Source organism: Lithobates pipiens, unplaced genomic scaffold (genome assembly GCF_037356315.1).
Source record: "Lithobates pipiens isolate NorthernLeopardFrog02 unplaced genomic scaffold, aLitPip1_a1.2 Scaffold_19, whole genome shotgun sequence".
NCBI classification, from domain to species: domain Eukaryota; kingdom Metazoa; phylum Chordata; class Amphibia; order Anura; family Ranidae; genus Lithobates; species Lithobates pipiens.
Genome location: NW_027507764.1, coordinates 29,276,141 through 29,293,147, shown reverse-complemented (window position 1 = coordinate 29,293,147; position 17,007 = coordinate 29,276,141). Strand labels below are relative to the sequence as shown.

The 17,007-nt window shown below is 46.2% G+C and overlaps 1 protein-coding gene across 1 annotated transcript in view; it reads left to right on the top strand.

The window, feature by feature from the left end:
- Positions 1–16,792, top strand: part of LOC143995864 (olfactory receptor 11A1-like) — a 36,397-nt gene extending 19,605 nt beyond the window's left edge. Inside the window, exon 2 of the mRNA XM_077490591.1 lies at positions 11,679–16,792. Within this exon, the coding sequence (XP_077346717.1) occupies positions 11,679–12,620 (942 nt within the window). The 3' untranslated portion in view covers positions 12,621–16,792. The remainder of the gene's footprint in view (positions 1–11,678) is intronic.
- Positions 16,793–17,007: the final 215 nt, after the last annotated feature.

The following is a 17,007-nucleotide window of genomic DNA, read 5'->3' as shown; positions in this document are numbered from 1 at the left end:
TTTTATATACAGCTTACCTGTCAAATCCTTTTCTTGAGAGTACATCACGGGACACAGTAGCTCATTACATAGTGGGTTATATAGGCACCTCTGGTGATTGGACACTGGTTAACCACAATTAAGGAGAATTCCTCCCATATATAACCCCTCCCATCTGGGAGGCACCTCAGTTTTGTAGCAAAGCAATAGGAAACCACGTAAAACCCAAGAGGGGCGGGAGCCTTGTGTCCCGTGATGTACTCTCAAGAAAAGGATTTTACAGGTAAGCTGTATATAAAAATCCTATTTTCTTGATCATACATCACGGGACACAGGAGCTTCATTACATAGTGGGATGTCCCAAAGCAATGCTCAGATTGAGGGGAGGGAGACACAGATCGTAAACATAGACCGCCAGGGACCTGAGGACCTAAACTGCAGCCTGCAGTACACTGAGGCCCAAAGGCGATATCCTCTTGCCTTCTGACATCCACCTGATAGAATCTGGTGAATGTGTGGACTGATGACCAAGTTGCTGCCTTACAGATCTGAGCCAGGGAGGCCTGGTGATGCACTGCCCAAGAAGCACTTACAGCCCTAGTAGAGTGCGCTTTCACTTGAAAAGGAGGGATCTTCCCTTTAACACTATAGGCCTGAGAAATAATCTGTCTAATCCACCTTGAGAGAGTGGATTTTGATGCCGCCTGGCCCTTCCTAGGGCCTTCCGGCAAAATAAATAAGCAATCAGTTTTCCTTATCTGAGCAGTTGCCTGAAGATACATACTGATTGCTCTAACCACATCCAAAGTGTGCAAAGATTCTTCTTCTGCGGACTGTGGGTCCGGAAAAAAGGATGGTAGGATTACATCCTGATTCAAATGGAATCCTGAAACCACCTTAGGCAGAAAGGACCTGTTGGGACGCATGACCACCCGGTCCTTATGAATAATTAGATACGGCTCTTTGCTGGAGAGAGCTGCTAGTTCTGACACTCTTCTAGCCGTGGATATGGCTACCAAGAAGACCAATTTTTTAGTCAGGAGAACTAATGAAGGCAGATGCAAAGGTTCAAAAGGTTGCCCCTGCAAAGCCGAGAGAACCAAATTCAGATCCCATGGGCATACCGGAGGTTTGACTGGCGGCCTTATCCGCATAGCCCTCTATATGAAAGCTCGCACCAGGGAATGCGATGCAAGTGGCTTCTGAAAAAACACTGACAAGGCCGAAATCTGCACCTTGATAGTGCTTATGGCCAAATTCATTTCTAGGCCTGACTGGAGGAAAGCCAAGATCCTGCTAATGACATACTTTCTAGGATGCCATTCCCTGAGTTCACACCAGGAAACATATGCCCTCCAAATTTTGTAGTAAATAAGCCTGGAGGCTGGCTTTCTGGCATTGACCAGAGTAGAAAGGACTGGCCCCGAAAGGCCACGGTCTCTCAGAATGTGGGTCTCAGCAGCCAAACCGTCAAATTCAGACTGTGTAAAGCAGGATGGTAGATTGGACCCTGTGAGAGCAGGTCTGGCCGGAGAGGGAGGATCCACGGCCTGCCTACTGCCAACTTCATGATCTCTGCGTACCAAGGCCGCCTGGGCCAAGCCGGGGCCACCAAAAGAACCGACTTTGTCTCCCTCTTGACTCTTCCCAGGAACCGCGACAGAAGCGGGCACGGGGGGAAGGCATAAATCAAATTGTACTGATCCCAGGGAACTGTCAGTGCATCCGACCCCTGAGCGAGTGTATCTCTTGTCCTTGACACGAATTTGTCCAGTTTTCTGTTGAACCTGGACGCAAACAGATCTACGTTTGGAGTACCCCACCTGCGACATATGTTCCAAAACACGTTGGGGTGCAGAGCCCATTCTCCTGGGCACAACTGCTGGCGGCTCAGAAAAACTGCCTGCCGATTTTCCACTCCTGGAATGAAGACTGCAGAAAGGCATGGAACATGCCTTTCTGCCCAGACAAGTATGCGATTCACCTCTTTTTTGCGCAACCAGACTCCTGGTACCGCCCTGGTGATTGATATAGGCCACTGCTGTGGCATTGTCGGACTGAACCCGAACAGGGAGACCCCATAGTCTGAAAGACCAGTTTATGAGAGCCATATAAACTGCCCGGATCTCCAAGACATTTATGGGCAATAGCTTCTCGATCGCAGACCATTTCCCCTGCAAACACGTCTCCTCCAACACTGCTCCCCAGCCTGTCAGGCTGGCATCTGTCGTAATAATCTTCCATGGAAGAGGAAGAAAAGTTTTGCCTTTCAGCAAATTCTCGGTTTGTAACCACCAGATGACACTCCTGCGTGTCCCTGGGGATAGTAGCATAGGAAGATCCAAGGACTCGGGCTTCCTGTTCCAAGCCGCAAGGATGCATCTTTGCAGAGGCCTTGAGTGGAACTGGGCGAATGGAACGGCCTCGAAGGAGGCAACCATTTTCCCTAACAGTCTCATGCACAATCGAATGGGGGAAGATCTTCTGCCCAGAATTAGGAGCACCAGATCCCCAATGGCCAAGGCTTTTGGCCTTGGTAGAAACACCTTGCCCTGAGCGGTGTCGATAACCATACCCAGGTATTACAACCTGGTAGCAGGCTGTAGGGACGACTTTTCTAGGTTTATAATCCAACCTAGTTATTCCAGGTGTTCTAGCGTTCTGGTAACACTGTGGTTCAGGAGCACTACTGTTTTCTCTATGAGAAGCAAATTGTCTAGATAAGCCATGACGGCTATACCCTGAGCTCTTAGGTTTGCCAAGAGAGGGTCCAGAATCTTTGTGAAGACTCGAGGGGCCGTAGCGAGCCCGAGCGGCAAGGCCACAAATTGAAAATGGCGCCGCTCTACTGCGAACCTTAGATACTTTTGGTGTGCGGGAAAAATTGGCACATGGAGATATGCATCCTTGATGTCTATTGATGCCATAAACTCTCTCCCTTGCAGGGAGGAGACCACAGTGCGAATTGACTGCATTCGGAAGGACCGGATGCGTAACGGTTCAGATCCTTCAGATCCAGGATAGGTCTGACACTTCCATTTGGCTTTGGAACGGTGAAGAGATTCGAGTAAAACCCTGAATCCTGTTCTTTTGGGTCCACTTCTACTATCACCCCCTGGGATAGTAAGTGATCTAAGGCCAGAAATAGCGTTTTTTGCTTTACTGGATCCCTGGGGATCCTTGACCCTAGACAGCGAGAAGGTGGAATCTCCTGAAACTCCAGCTTGTAGCCCAGAGATACCGAAGAGACCACCCACTTGTCCCGGATCTCTTCCCGCCAGGCTTCTGCAAACCGCAGGAGCCTTCCCCCCACTCGGCCGAGCGGGGGGCGCCCCTTCACAAGGAAGCTTTTGGGCTCTGCTTGGCAGGCTTTCGCCCCCAGGATTTCTTCTGCCCCTGGGCCCGGCCCTGAGCCTTTCCTGTAGAGGGGGGTTGAGATCGCCGTCGCCACTGCTTAGAGCTTGATGCTCCGGGAGAGAGAGAACGCCTAAATGATGGACGTTTGCGCCTTTTGACTGGAAGGAGAGTAGATTTACCCCCTGAAATTTGTTGGACGAATTTGTCTAATTCTTCTCCAAACAAACGTTCCCCTTTAAACGGGAACCCAATCAAATGCTTCTTGCATGACAGCTCAGCTGCCCAATTCTTTAGCCATAGGGCCCTTCGCATGTGTACCAACAGGAGAGACAAACGAGATGCTTTTTGGACAGAATCCAAAATCGCATCAATCATGAAACACAGAATTTGAGGCATTTCTGCATAATTCTCCACTTCCTCACTGGGAAGGAGGCCAAGCATCTGCTTAACCTGTTCCTTGAGGAACTGACACAACCCCACGGCTGCGACTGTAGGTTGCACTACAGCGCCAGTCATGGAAAAGGAGGCTTTTAATAAGGTTTCCAGCTTCTTATCAGTTGGATCTTTAAATACCTGCGCATTATCCAAGGACAGGTCAGGTTTCTATTCATGTAAAAAAACACTGCGCTATTCTTATTAAAAAATGAAAAAATATATAAAAATATATAAAATATATGAAACACACAAGAGAGCTGCTAACACATCACTGGGGTATCGAGCGTAAGGTAAACAAATGCTATATAAAAGTGTAGCGCTTCTCAGAAAATTTTTAGACACCAAACATAATTATGCCTTCCTTATATGTGCAAAATTATACAAATGTGTTCAGTGAAAAATCTCACTGTGGAATGGTGCACATAACACATAAATTCTTACATAAATATTAATGGCTTATATAAACATGTATTTGTGACTTAAAAATTAAAGAAAATACTTTTCCAAAAAAAAAAAATTATATTCCAGGAAACGAAAAAAAGAAGAAAAAAGGGAAAAACAAAGTCCCAATAACACAGTACAGAGTCCTTTGTGTATAGTATCCTTCTATGATCCACAAGTGTGCAGGAAATATCTTACACCTCCTTTCAGAAAAACTCGTGCAATAACCACGTGAAGATTCCCGTCACCAGGCGAATTGAACGCTTACCGGAATAATTGGATCCTCACAAATTTACATTTGGGGGATCATACAGACTTTTGCAACCATATGCAGATTCTCACAGCAACCAGTTATCCAGGGGGGCCTCGAATATAAACAATCCCTTCATATGTTGAGAGGTAATTTTAACTCCAGCCAGATATATCCATAGGCGTGTTTAAATACATACGAAGAGAAAACAGGGACCAAAAATAGTGTAATTCCGTTTTTATAGAAAAATAAAAGATAAAAGTACAAAACTCACATGTGTACAGTAGTTTAAGCGCTTAGCAAGATAAAACTCTACTGGGACTCTACTGCAATCGTGTTTTATCTTGTTAAGTGCTTAAACTACTGTACACTAGGGATGAGCTTCGGGTTCGAGTCGAACGTACGTTCGACTCGAACATTGGCTGTTCGTGCGTTCGGCGAATTCCGAACGTTTTGGGCATTCGCGTCAAAATTCGAGTGACGCGCGCGCGGACCACAATGCACTGCGTTGGCGCAGTGCATTGCTGCCCGATGATTGGCCAAGCATGCACTGTGACCCCGCATGCTTGGCCAATCGCAGTGCCGGCAGCAAGGAGAGCCATGATTGGCCACAGGCATCCTGCCTGTGGCCAATCATAGCTCAGGCTGTGTAGTGCACGCCCCACACTATATAAGGCCGCCTTTAAGGCGGCCTCCTGTAGTGTGTTACTTAGCATCTGAAGCAGTGGGTGTTCTGTGTACCTTCAACACAGTACACACCAATCGTTTTTGGCTGATTTCCTATCTTGCTGCTGTGTAGTGGTTGTTGTCTGTGCCCTGACTGCAGTATACATCACTATATTCACCTCACCTATATAGCTAGTGATCTAGCTTTAACCACTTAACAACTGCCCATTGCCGATTAACGGCTTCAGGGCGGTTGTTTAACTCAGAGAGGCCGTTAATTAACGGCCTCCCAGAATTCTGCTCTCGCGTGCCCCGAGGTGTGCGCACTCGAGAGCATCCGTGACCGCCGGGTCCACAGGACCCGGCGCATCACGGATCACGGTAAACGGCCGCTCATAGCGGCCATTTACCACGTGATTGCTCCGTCAAATGACGGAGCGATCACTTGGAAACAAACCGGCGTCATGTTATGACGCCTGTTCCTCCCTCCCCTTTCTGTACCGATCGGTACAGCGGAGGGGAAAGAGATCGGTGTCAGCAGCGATGTGGGCTGCATCTGCAGTGCCCACATCGCTGCTCACCGAATTTAACCCCTCAATTCCCTGCCAATACTCTGCAATACCAGTGCATACTCTGCAGTACCCTGCCATTACTCTGCAGTACCCCGCCATTACTCTGCAGTACCCGCCATTACTCTGCAGTACCCGCCATTACTCTGCAGTACCCACAATACTCTGCAGTACCCTGCTATTACTCTGTAGTACCCCGCCAATACTCTGTAATACCCTGCCATAAATTGCCATACCCAGCCATACTCAGAGATACCCAGCCATACTCGGTGATACCCTGAAATACCCAGCCATAGACGCCCCCCACCCCTCACCGCCCTCCGGTGCTTCTACCAACTCGCCAGTACGATCAAAGCCATAATCTTTTTTTTATTTTTTATTTCAGGCTTCCCAGCCTAGATGTGAGATGTGGGGTCATATTGACCCCCCAGATTTCAATGTAAAGAGGACCTGTCACCCCATATTCCTATTACAAGGGATGTTTACATTTCTTGTAATAGGAATAAAAGTGATCAAAAATATATTTTTGGGGAAAAAAATGTCAAACTAACATAAATAAAGTAAAATGAACAATAAAAAAATAAAAGAAAAATTAAAGCGCCCATGTCCCCATGTGCTCGCATGTGCCACACATGTGAGGTATCGCCGAGAATGTTAGAGCGAGAGCAATAATTCTAGTCCTAGACCTCCTCTGCAACTCAAAACATGTAACCAGTAAAAAAAAAATTTAAGCGTCGCCTATGGGGATTTTTTAAGTAGCGACGTTTGGCGCCATTCCACGGGCATGTGCAATTTTGAAGAGTGACATGTTTGATATCTATTTACTCAGCATAACTTCATCTTTCACTTTATGCAAACATTGGGCTAACAAGTGGTTAATAATAGAGCTTGCAGTCAGTAGTGTTAGGAGATAGTGCGTGCTGTCTGCGTGCTCTGTACCCAGTACATACCGCTATAATATAGGGCAGGCCCCTACTTTCAAACATCCAACTTACAAACATCTCCTACTTGCAAACGCAAGGAGACAGCAGCAAGTGAGATGAAAAAAGATGGACGACAAAACAAATTATACAGGGGTGATAACCCTTCCCTATGTTTTCCAAAAAGCTTAAAGATAGTTTTTTTGACTGGAGCTACACTTTAAAAATGTACCAGTTGAAAATTACAAACAGATTCAACTTAACACAACAAACCTACACAGTCCCTGTCTTGTTTGCACCGCCTGTATACTGCTGTTCTGAGTATATAGGGCCTGGGGGCCACACGCATTTCCTTTTTTTAATATGGGTACGGGGTTCCCCTTAATATGCGTACAAGACCCAAAGGGGCTGGTAATGGGCAGGGAGGGCTACCCATGCCATGTTTCTCAATGATTTTCAACCATATTGCAGGAACCAGATATAACATTAAAACCGCAAGCAGTTTTAAATGGTGTTATTTCCGTTTAATGTCATTTTGTGCAGGGACTGTTCTAAACACGGGAAACACGTGGCACTTCACAGGCATACTACAGACACCCCCCAGGCACCATATTTAAAGGAATATTTCACTTTTTTTTTTCACTTTAATCGTCATTAAAATCAGTGCTCCCGCCAAAACGGCAGTTTTTAAAACTTTTTTTTGCAGTGACCCATGTCCCCTGAGGCAGGAGGCAGGTCCCCAAACCCTTTTAGGACACTATCTTGCATATTAGCTGTTAAAATTAGCACTTTCCAATTCGAACGTTCGAGTCCCATAGACTTCAATGGGGTTCTAACGTTCGTACCGAACGCGGGGGTCGTTCGCAAGTTCTGGTGCGAACCGAACCGGGGGGTGTTCGGCTCATCCCTACTGTACACATGTGAGTTTTGTACTTTTATCTTTTATTTTTCTATAAAAACGGAATTAGGCAGGAAGGAAAAGGCAGTCTGTGGCAGTCTGTGGGATTTTCCTGACTCCCAGGGAAGAGACAGAGGACGTAGCGACTTCAGCAGCAGGCATTCTGAATGTGGTACGCACCAACTCAGTATAATACTGCACCTGTTTTCTGAGTGCCTGGGAGGAGGGGACTCTCTCCTCTTCCTCTGATTCATCCGACTGCTCATGATCCCTGTCTCAAGATAGGGATCTCTCCTCATTGTCAGAAGAATCATCTGAGAGAGGAATTTCAGCAGAGGGAGGGGATCTACCACTTTCCCTGCTATCTTTCAGGGAAGCTGAAATAAAATTCATGATTCTCCCTTCAAAACCCTCCAATGTAGCCCTAAGGGAGTCCTCAGTGACGTATACCGGGGCTGAAATATTAGGAGAGGCTGCAAAACCTGACAGGGGCACTGACTCTTCCTGTGAGTCTGTCTCCTGTCTTGCAGGGGGGGATGGTAACCTACAGGCATTTTTAGAACCCCTAGACCTAGGCAGTGATTTACTGGTGCCCTTGTTACCTTCCCCTGAGACCCTCTTACGAGGAGACATAGTCCTAAGCTACAAAGCAGAGGTACTAGTACAAAGTGCAATCACTGTTGTGCTTAAAGTCTCACAATAAATATATATGCTTAAACTGCACAAACTGATGCTGAGTAGGTGTCTAAGGTTTGCCTGGATCCAATCCCCTGGGATGCTTACTGCCCACAGCTCCTGTATCTCCACTTACAGCCCTCTGACGCTCTGGGATTTTTAAAACTGCCGCCTGGCGCCTGCGCAGTACAGCGCTGTGCACACCGACGTGCACGGCTCGCAACCACACTCTCCCCTCCTCCATTAGCACGGGAGCGCGCTCGGCGCGCATGCACGAGGACCGCCGGTATCCAGGGGGGAAGGGAATCGCCATCGGAGCTGCGTGGGACCCCCAGACTACGTGGGACCCCTGTATTACCTTCATTGTGGCAGAGATTGCAGTGGAGACATGAGATAGCTGGAGAACCAGGCTTCACTGAGCGTGTGTATCTGAAAGGTATGTAAGTATGCATCAGGCTGCTCTTACTCCCTCTAGTGGTGGAAACCAGGTAAGACATAAAACTACTCAATGAAGAAATCCATAATATAATTTATATAGGATTAACTTCCCTTACCTGTCCTCGCCGCAGGAATTGCTGAAAACAGACAGATTCCAGCCTTCACCCATCACGGCGGGCAGAGTTGTGCTAACCTTCAGGTTTTTTTGGGGTTCCTTCTCAGAAGAACCTCCTACCTGGACCTTGTAAAAGACTCTGCCAGAAACTTTCGTGCCACTATGTAAATAGTACACCAAGTCTGGTTTTCCCAGAGCCCAGTCTTCCAATAGGAGAGGACTTACAGGCAAAACCTTGTTTCTTCGGATGACGAGGCCCAGGTACCATATCATTTTGCGAGTCAAAATATCGGCCCGAGATATGGATCCGGTTTGATGTAGCCCTTAGGCCCCCGCAGGGACCTGCACAGAGCTTTCTTCATAGCACATGTTTTACATGACCAACCACCATAGACACTGGCGAAAAAACTGAGGTGCCTCCCATATGGGAGGGGTTATATAGGGGAGGAATTCTCCTTAATTGGGGGTTAACCAGTGTCCAATCACCAGAGGTGCCTATATAACCCACTATGTAATGAAGCTCCTGTGTCCCGCGATGTATGGATGATACTATAACAGTTGTTGGCATACGTGCATCAATATAAAGGGGGAATATTCAGGAAGAAACACAGAGAGGGGGACGCATAGGCCAAATTTAAAACCGGGAGCTGTAGAATGCTATGCACTTCCAACTCCTGGTTTAACCCATTGGGAAATAGAGTGGTTAGCTCGTAAATCCAAAAAGATTCCTACCTGCACAACAGGGAAAACGGGTATAAATTCTATAGCTACAACTGTTCTTAGCATGGTGAGTTTTGAAGTGACGAGGAACACTGTTCTCCTGGAAACCCTTCTGTATAAAACGTGGATGTTCACCAATGCATTTTTACAGGGTGTGTATCATGTGCCCTTTATGCAGAAGCTTGCATGGGCATGAACTATGAAGATCATGTATTCCGATGAGCAGGTAATAAATTGTTTACTATTATAGACATTACCACGCTCTACTGGAGTAAGAGGACTGGCCGTGCTGGATAAATGGCAGTTAAAATCTCCCAAGCACCTCTCCATTAAGTGCCGAAAAGTGCTAGGAGCATTAGCCCAAAGGGCATGCTGTTAAATTCAAACAGTCCCAGGGGTGTAATGAAGACAATCTTTTCGTGATCTTGGATCTTGCCATTATCCGCTCGCAAAGTCAAGGGTGGAGAAGTACTTGGCTTGGCCCAGTACCATAAGTGATTCCTTTACCCAGGTAGGCATCCTTGTGGGTACATGCATTTAGCTTGTGGTATTTCACACAGGATCACAGATTTCCATCCTTCTCGTGGACCACGGGAGCAGCCCAAAGACTACGGCTCTCCCGAATCACTCTGCTTTGCAACATGCTGTGAAGTAGGTCTTTGATCTTCTGTCACAACACTGGAGGAATGTGACGATATTGCTCCCGATTGGGTGGAGTGTTGCCTGTATAGATTAGATGGTCAGTGGCCTCTGCTACCAGCCTGGAAGACTACGAGTACATAAAGACCATTAGCTGCTTCATCCACTGCTGGAAAAACACCTGTTTTGTGGCAGAGGGTAGTCCCAGAAGAGAATGTCCAGCTGTTCTAGCAATGGTTGGTATTGAAATTCATCCAACAAAGCCATAGCTGCCTGTGGCACATATCGCTTCTACCCCTGGCTGAGGCTCCGAGATACTACGTACAGGTCTGCTAGGGTGGCACGGTTGGGGAGTGTGATTGAGGTCATCCTAGGTTGATGAGTTGCACTAGGAGCTTCATTTTGTGGATCTTGGACAGTGCAAGTACTCCCTTCCCCATGCACTACTGATCTTTTCGTGTTTTCACCATTACGGTGACCCCTTAAAGTTTCCTGTGAGCCCCGATGGGAAGAGACCAGACTACCTCTAGGAGGTGTGCCAGGAGCAAATTTTACTTAGGAGGTGTGCGGACAACCCTCCCCTGTATGGGCTGTTTCCTTGCTGCTCTTTGTTGCGCCTCATAGGCCCGTATCACATTGAGCCATATAGCTTGCAGACCAAAGCCATGCGTGCATCAATCAGAATGCTCGTATTTAGCCAGTAAGCCGATTAGGTCAAAATCCTTCAGGATGTTCATGTCCAGGCCAATAGGCACCGCTAAACCTACTGATCCACAAGTCACCAGCACCCGTACTTGATCCACCACCTGGTCAACGCTATGGATCTTCACCTAGGTGGTGCTTTCTACTATGATAGACAAGTTGTTCACTGCCTTGAGGAATAGCCAAGATGGGGTCTAATTGGTCTCATATCCAGAACCGCTTGGCGCAAAAGTCATACTTCAAGACAGTAACCTCAGAAACGGTGTCAATCAGGCATGGGACCTCTAGTCCATTAACTAGGGCCGTCACCACTTGACTAAATGCCACCATGGACCAGTTTGATGGAACCATGTCCCTCTACCCCAGAAGCCACTAGTTTAACAGCACTCTGGGTGTGCTTTTGCATTCAGCCCAGCCACAGTTCTTAGCTATGTGTCCATAGCGGCTGCATTGCCAACAATTACAGCCCTCTTCTCGGTCCCACCCTTAGTGGGAGTGGTTGAATCCTATTTAATTGAGGATATCTATTGTTTCAGGGAGGCCATGTCTAGAGCAAGTTCTCTCAATGCTGTGTATGGGGCTGATAGGGGTGAAGGAGCCAAGGCTTTCTCCCAAGTGCAACAGGTCATATCTTTTTGTCACTGCCACAGTTGCCGCTACATCTTCCTGGTCCCACGCAACCACGTCCACCACATGGCTAGTACTAGCACTACATTTGCAACACTATGTTATAAAGATGAGAGAAGACGACTAGATGATTGAAGTCTTCTGCTTCAACATGAAAAAATAGCTTTAGCACGAAAAGCAGAAGACATAGGGCAGATTTATTGATCTTCAATATATTGTATGTCATGTTTGATTGTCTCCTCCACAGATGGTGAATCCCGAAAACTGCACATCCATCACTGAAATTCTGCTCACCGGATTTACAGCTTTTGAAGGCTTCAGGATCCCGATGTTTGTTCTGTTTCTGATCGTTTACATTTTAATTTGCTGGGAAAATGTATTGATCATCTATATCATTTTTAGTAGCGGTCGTCTCAAGGCGCTGATGTTTTTTATAATTCAGAGCATGTGCATAAATGATCTGCTGAGCATTTCAAATATTGTTCCAAAAATCCTAAATGACGTTCTTCAGGAGAGGCCGACCTTCACTGTCACTGGTTGCATTTTACAATCACAGATGTTTGGTAACACAGGAGATGTTTTGTGCTTTCACTATGTTTTAATGTCTTATGATCGATACTTGGCTGTATGTCATCCACTACGCTATTCCTCCTTTGTGAATAATAGAATCTATTTTCGGGCAGTCATTGTGTTTTGGATCATTTCGGCCGCTTTTACAAGTGTAATATCTGGTTTACTGAGCCAGTTACAATTTTGTGGCCATAACACCATTCACCATTTCTTCTGTGATTCGTCTCCATTCATGGACTTGGCCACCTCCGATACAACACACGTCCGCCTCTTTATTACAATAATAAGCTTCTTCATGATATTGATCACAGTTTTGTCTGTTTTTGTTACATACGTGTTTATAATTCAAACGATTCTTAAAATTCCCTCGTCCTCCGGCAGGAAGAAGACCTTCTCCACGTGTAGCTCCCACCTCGTTGTGTTCTCCATGCAGTACGTTGTCTCTCTTGGTGTCTATGCGTTGCCAGCCAAAGTAGTAACACTGCAGCTCTCCAACACTTTCACATTCATAGTCTTTTTCTGGACCCCCTTGGTGAACCCGCTGATCTATACATTCAACAATAAAGAGTTCCGGGCAGAATGCCTTAAAAAGATTAGGACAGTGAATAAGAAATTTTGACATTTTCCTTTGAACCAAGCAGATCTATGTTTTTTGCCAACTTAAAGTTGAACTTCATTACAGGTACAGTGCATCCGGAAAGTGCTCACAGTGCTTCACTTTTTCCACATTTTGTTATGCTTCAGTCTTATTCCAAAATGGATTACATTCATTCTTTTCCTCAAAATTCTACAAACAATCCCTCATAATGATAACGTAAAAGAAGTGTGTTTGAAATCTTTACAAATGTATTAATAAAAAATGAAAATAATCACATATACATACAGTAAGTACCACAGCCTTTGTTCAATACTTTGGTGAAGCACCTTTGGCACCAATTAAAGCCTCAAGTCTTTTTAAGTATGATGCTACGAGCTTGGCACACCTATTTTTGGGCAGTTTCTCCCATTCTTCTTTGCAGGACCTCTCAAGCTCCATCAGGTTGGATGGGGAGCCAATTTCAGATCTCTCCAGAGATGTTCTATCGGGTTCAAGTCTGGGCTTTGCCTGGGCCACTCAAGGACCTTCACAGAGTTGTCCCGTAGCCACTCCTTTCTTATCTTGGCTGTTTGCTTAGGGTCGTTGTCCTGTTGGAAGACCAACCTTCTCCCCAGTCTGAGGTCCAGAGCGCTCTGGAGTTTTCATTAAGGATGTCTCTGTACACTGCTGCATTCATCTTTCCCTCGACTAGTCTCCAAGTTCCTGCCACTGAAAAATATCCCCACAGCATGGTGTTGCCACCACCATGCTTCACTGTAGGGATGGTATTGGGAAGGTTAGCAGCAGTGCCTGGTTTCTTCCACACATGATGCTTGCCATTCAGGCCAAAAGAGTTCAATCTTTGTTTCATCAGATCAGACAATTTTGTTTCTCATGGTCTGAGAGTCCTTCAAGGTGCCTTTTGGCAAACTCCAGATGGGCTGTTTTACTGAGGGATGGCTTCCATCTGGCCACTCTACCATACAGGCCTGATTGGTGGAGTGCTGCCATACAAGCCATAGATGGTTGTTCTTCTGGAAGGTTCTCCTCTCTCCACAGAGAAATGCTGGAACTCTATCAGAGTGACCATCGGGTTCTTGGTCACCTCCCTGACTAAGGACCTTCTCCCCTGATTGCTCAATTTGGCCAAATGGCCCGCTCTAGGAAGAGTCCTAGTGGTCCCAAAATTCTTCCATTTACAGATGTGCTCACTGGGACCTTCAATGCTGCAGAAATGTTTCTGTACCTTTCTCCATATCTGTGCCTCCATACAATCCTATCTTGGAGGTCTACAGACAATTCCTTGGACTTCATGGCTTGGTTTGTGCTCTGACTTGCACTGTTAACTGTTGGACCTTATATAGACAGGTGTGCGGCTTTCCAAATCATGTCCAATCAACTGAATTTACCACAGGTGGACTCCAATCAAGTTGTAGAAACATCTCAATGATGATCAGGGGAAATAGGTTGCACTTGAGCTCAATTTTGAGTGCCATGGCAAAAGGCCGTGAATACTTATATACATGTGACTTTGTTTGAAATCTTTTATTATAAATATATATATAAAAAAAACGTCTTTCACGTTGTCATTATGGGGTATTGTTTTGTAGAATTTTGAGGAAAATAATGAATTTAATCGATTTTGGAATAAGGATGTAACATAACAAAATGTGGAAAAAGTGAAGCACTCTGAATACTTTCCAGATACACTGTATAAAAGGCGTGCGCTAACAGACCTCTACATTCATTAATTACATCATTGCATGTGTAGCCAGGTGCTGGCTAACTTTGCCTGTGTCATTGCGGGACATTCTGTAACACCAGCTGCAGTGAGCCTGTTTCCCTCTAGTGTTCAGCCCGGACACTTTGTCATCATCTCCTGAATGCAGAGCAAGCAAAGACCACAGCTGGGAGCAAGAAACCATGGGATATGTGGTCCAAGGGGGCCAGGGTTTGCATTAAAGCCTGCAGACTACACGTTCCAGCTGGCTGGGAGAGAGAGAGAGAGAAGAATGCTGGGTGAGGACATACTGTAATTTTCCCAGTCCGGGGACGAGTTTTTCTCTTGAGACAAACTTTAGCTGGGAGCAGGGACCTGACCGCTCTGGGGGATGCAAGCAGGCGCCGTGGCCTAGGCGGCGTTGAGGGTCTCCATGGAGTGAGAGAGTAGATCCACCTTGTCAGCCGAGTGACTGTCGGGGGTCACTCTCATTGTCACCGGTACAGGTACAGCAGAATCCCAGCGTCGTTAGATGCACGGCCAGGCACTCTTCACTGGTTGCAGATTCTTCAACAGCCTGTTCCAGGACCTCTTATTCCCTTGAGCCTTGGTATCATCAGAATTGGTATGCGGGAAGAAGACCACCCTGCGTACACCCCACAAAGAAACTGCATGCAGACACCCCCATCCCTACATTAAAGCCTCAAAAATAAAACACTTTGCACATGCTATTTTCTGTGGCTGGACGCCATTGCAGAGCAATCCTTCTGGAACCTTGTTGATGTATCTGAAGACACTGAAGGTCTACATCACCAGGACTTCGCCACTCTCTTCTTCTCGCCCAACTTAAAGGACTATGTACACAATATTTCCACAATATCTATATTTACACAATATCTCCTCAGAGATTAAGTATTGCATTTCTTGTAGTGTGTTGTTATAAAATTGTGCCACAAAGTTTGTTGGGCCCGTGGCATCAGGATTTGAAGGGGGCGGTCTGACATAAAAGGTCATTCTCTTCTCTTTTATACCTGGGGTCATAGGTACTTTCAGGATTTACTATTATTACTGTTTGACTTATTGTGATCTTCTTTGCCTTGGATACCCTTTGCATATTTACCAGTAGAGATGGTCCGAACACAACCCCCGGTTTGGTTTGCACCAGAACTCTTGAACATTGAAAAAGTTTGTACCCGAACCGTGAACCCCATTGATGTCTATGGGCCCCGAACTTAAAAATATTAAAGTCCCAATTTTGAAGGCTGATCATGTGATGTAAACAGAAGCCGATGACAGGAGAAGAATAAAAGCTGATTACTGGCTTGTGTAAATGGGACATCGGTCCCACACACAGATATCCACTGCTGCTAAGCAGTGCCCACCAGTGCCACCTACCAGTGCCCACCAGTGCCACCTATCAGTGCCCACCAGTCCCAACTACCAATGCCTACCAGTGCCACCTATCAATGCCCAACAGTGTCACCTATCAGTGCCCACCAGTGCCAACTACCAATGCCTACCAGTGCCACCTATCAGTGTCCATCAGTGCTGCCAATCAGTGCCCATCAGTGTCCATCAGTGCCTCATCATCAGTTCCACCTATCAGTGCTGCCTGGCAGTGTCATCTACCACTGCCCATCATAAAAAAAAGATAAAAAATGTCATATGGGTACAGTGTTGTATGACCGCGCAACTGTCATTCAAAGTGTTACAGAGCTGAAAGCTGAAAATTGGTCTTAGCAGGAAGGGGGTTTAAGTGCCCGGTAAGCAATTGCTACTTAACGACTGGAAGAATTTCCTCCTTAACCAGTTCCCGACCAGCGCACGCCGATGTACGTCGGCAGAATGGCACGGGCAGGCAAATGGGCGTACCTGTACTTCCCTTTAAATTTGCCGCCCTGCCAGCGCGCCACCGGCGGCGCACTCCCGCGCTGGTCGGGACCCCTGTGAGTCCAGTCGCGGGACCCACGGACTCGATCGCCACGGGCATACCCGCGATCATCTCACAGAGTGGCCGAATGAAGAAATGCCGTTGTAAACAGCATTTCTCCATTCTGCCTAGCAACTAGTGACGCTGATCTCTGCTCCATGTGATTGGAGCAGAGATCAGTGTTCACTAAATTAAAGCCCAGCCCCCCACAGTTAGTAACACACCCCTAGGAACACTTAACCCCTACACTGCCACCCACTGGTTAACCCCTTCACTACCAGTGTCATTTACACAGGAATCACTGCATTTATATAGCAGTGATTACTGTATAAATCACAATGGTCTCAAAAATGTGTCAAAAATGTCCGATGTGTCCCCCACAATGTCGCAGTCACAATAAAAATCGCTGATCGCCGCCATTACTAGTAAAAAAAAAATATATTAATGCCATAAAACTATCCCTATTTTGTAAACGCTATAACTTTTGCGCAAACCAATCAATACGTTTTTTACCAAAAATATGTAGAAGAATACGTATCGCCCTAAACTGAGGGAAAAAAATGTTTTTTTATATATTTTTGGCGGATATTTATTATGACATAATGTAAAAAATAATGCGTTTTTTTCAAAATTGTTGCTCTATTTTTGTTTATAGCGCAAAAAATAAAAACCGCAGGGGTGATCAAATACCACCAAAAGAAAGCTCTATTTGTGGGAAAAAAAGGACGTCAGTTTTGGAGGACTTCGCACGACCGCGCAATTGTCAGTTAAAGCGACGC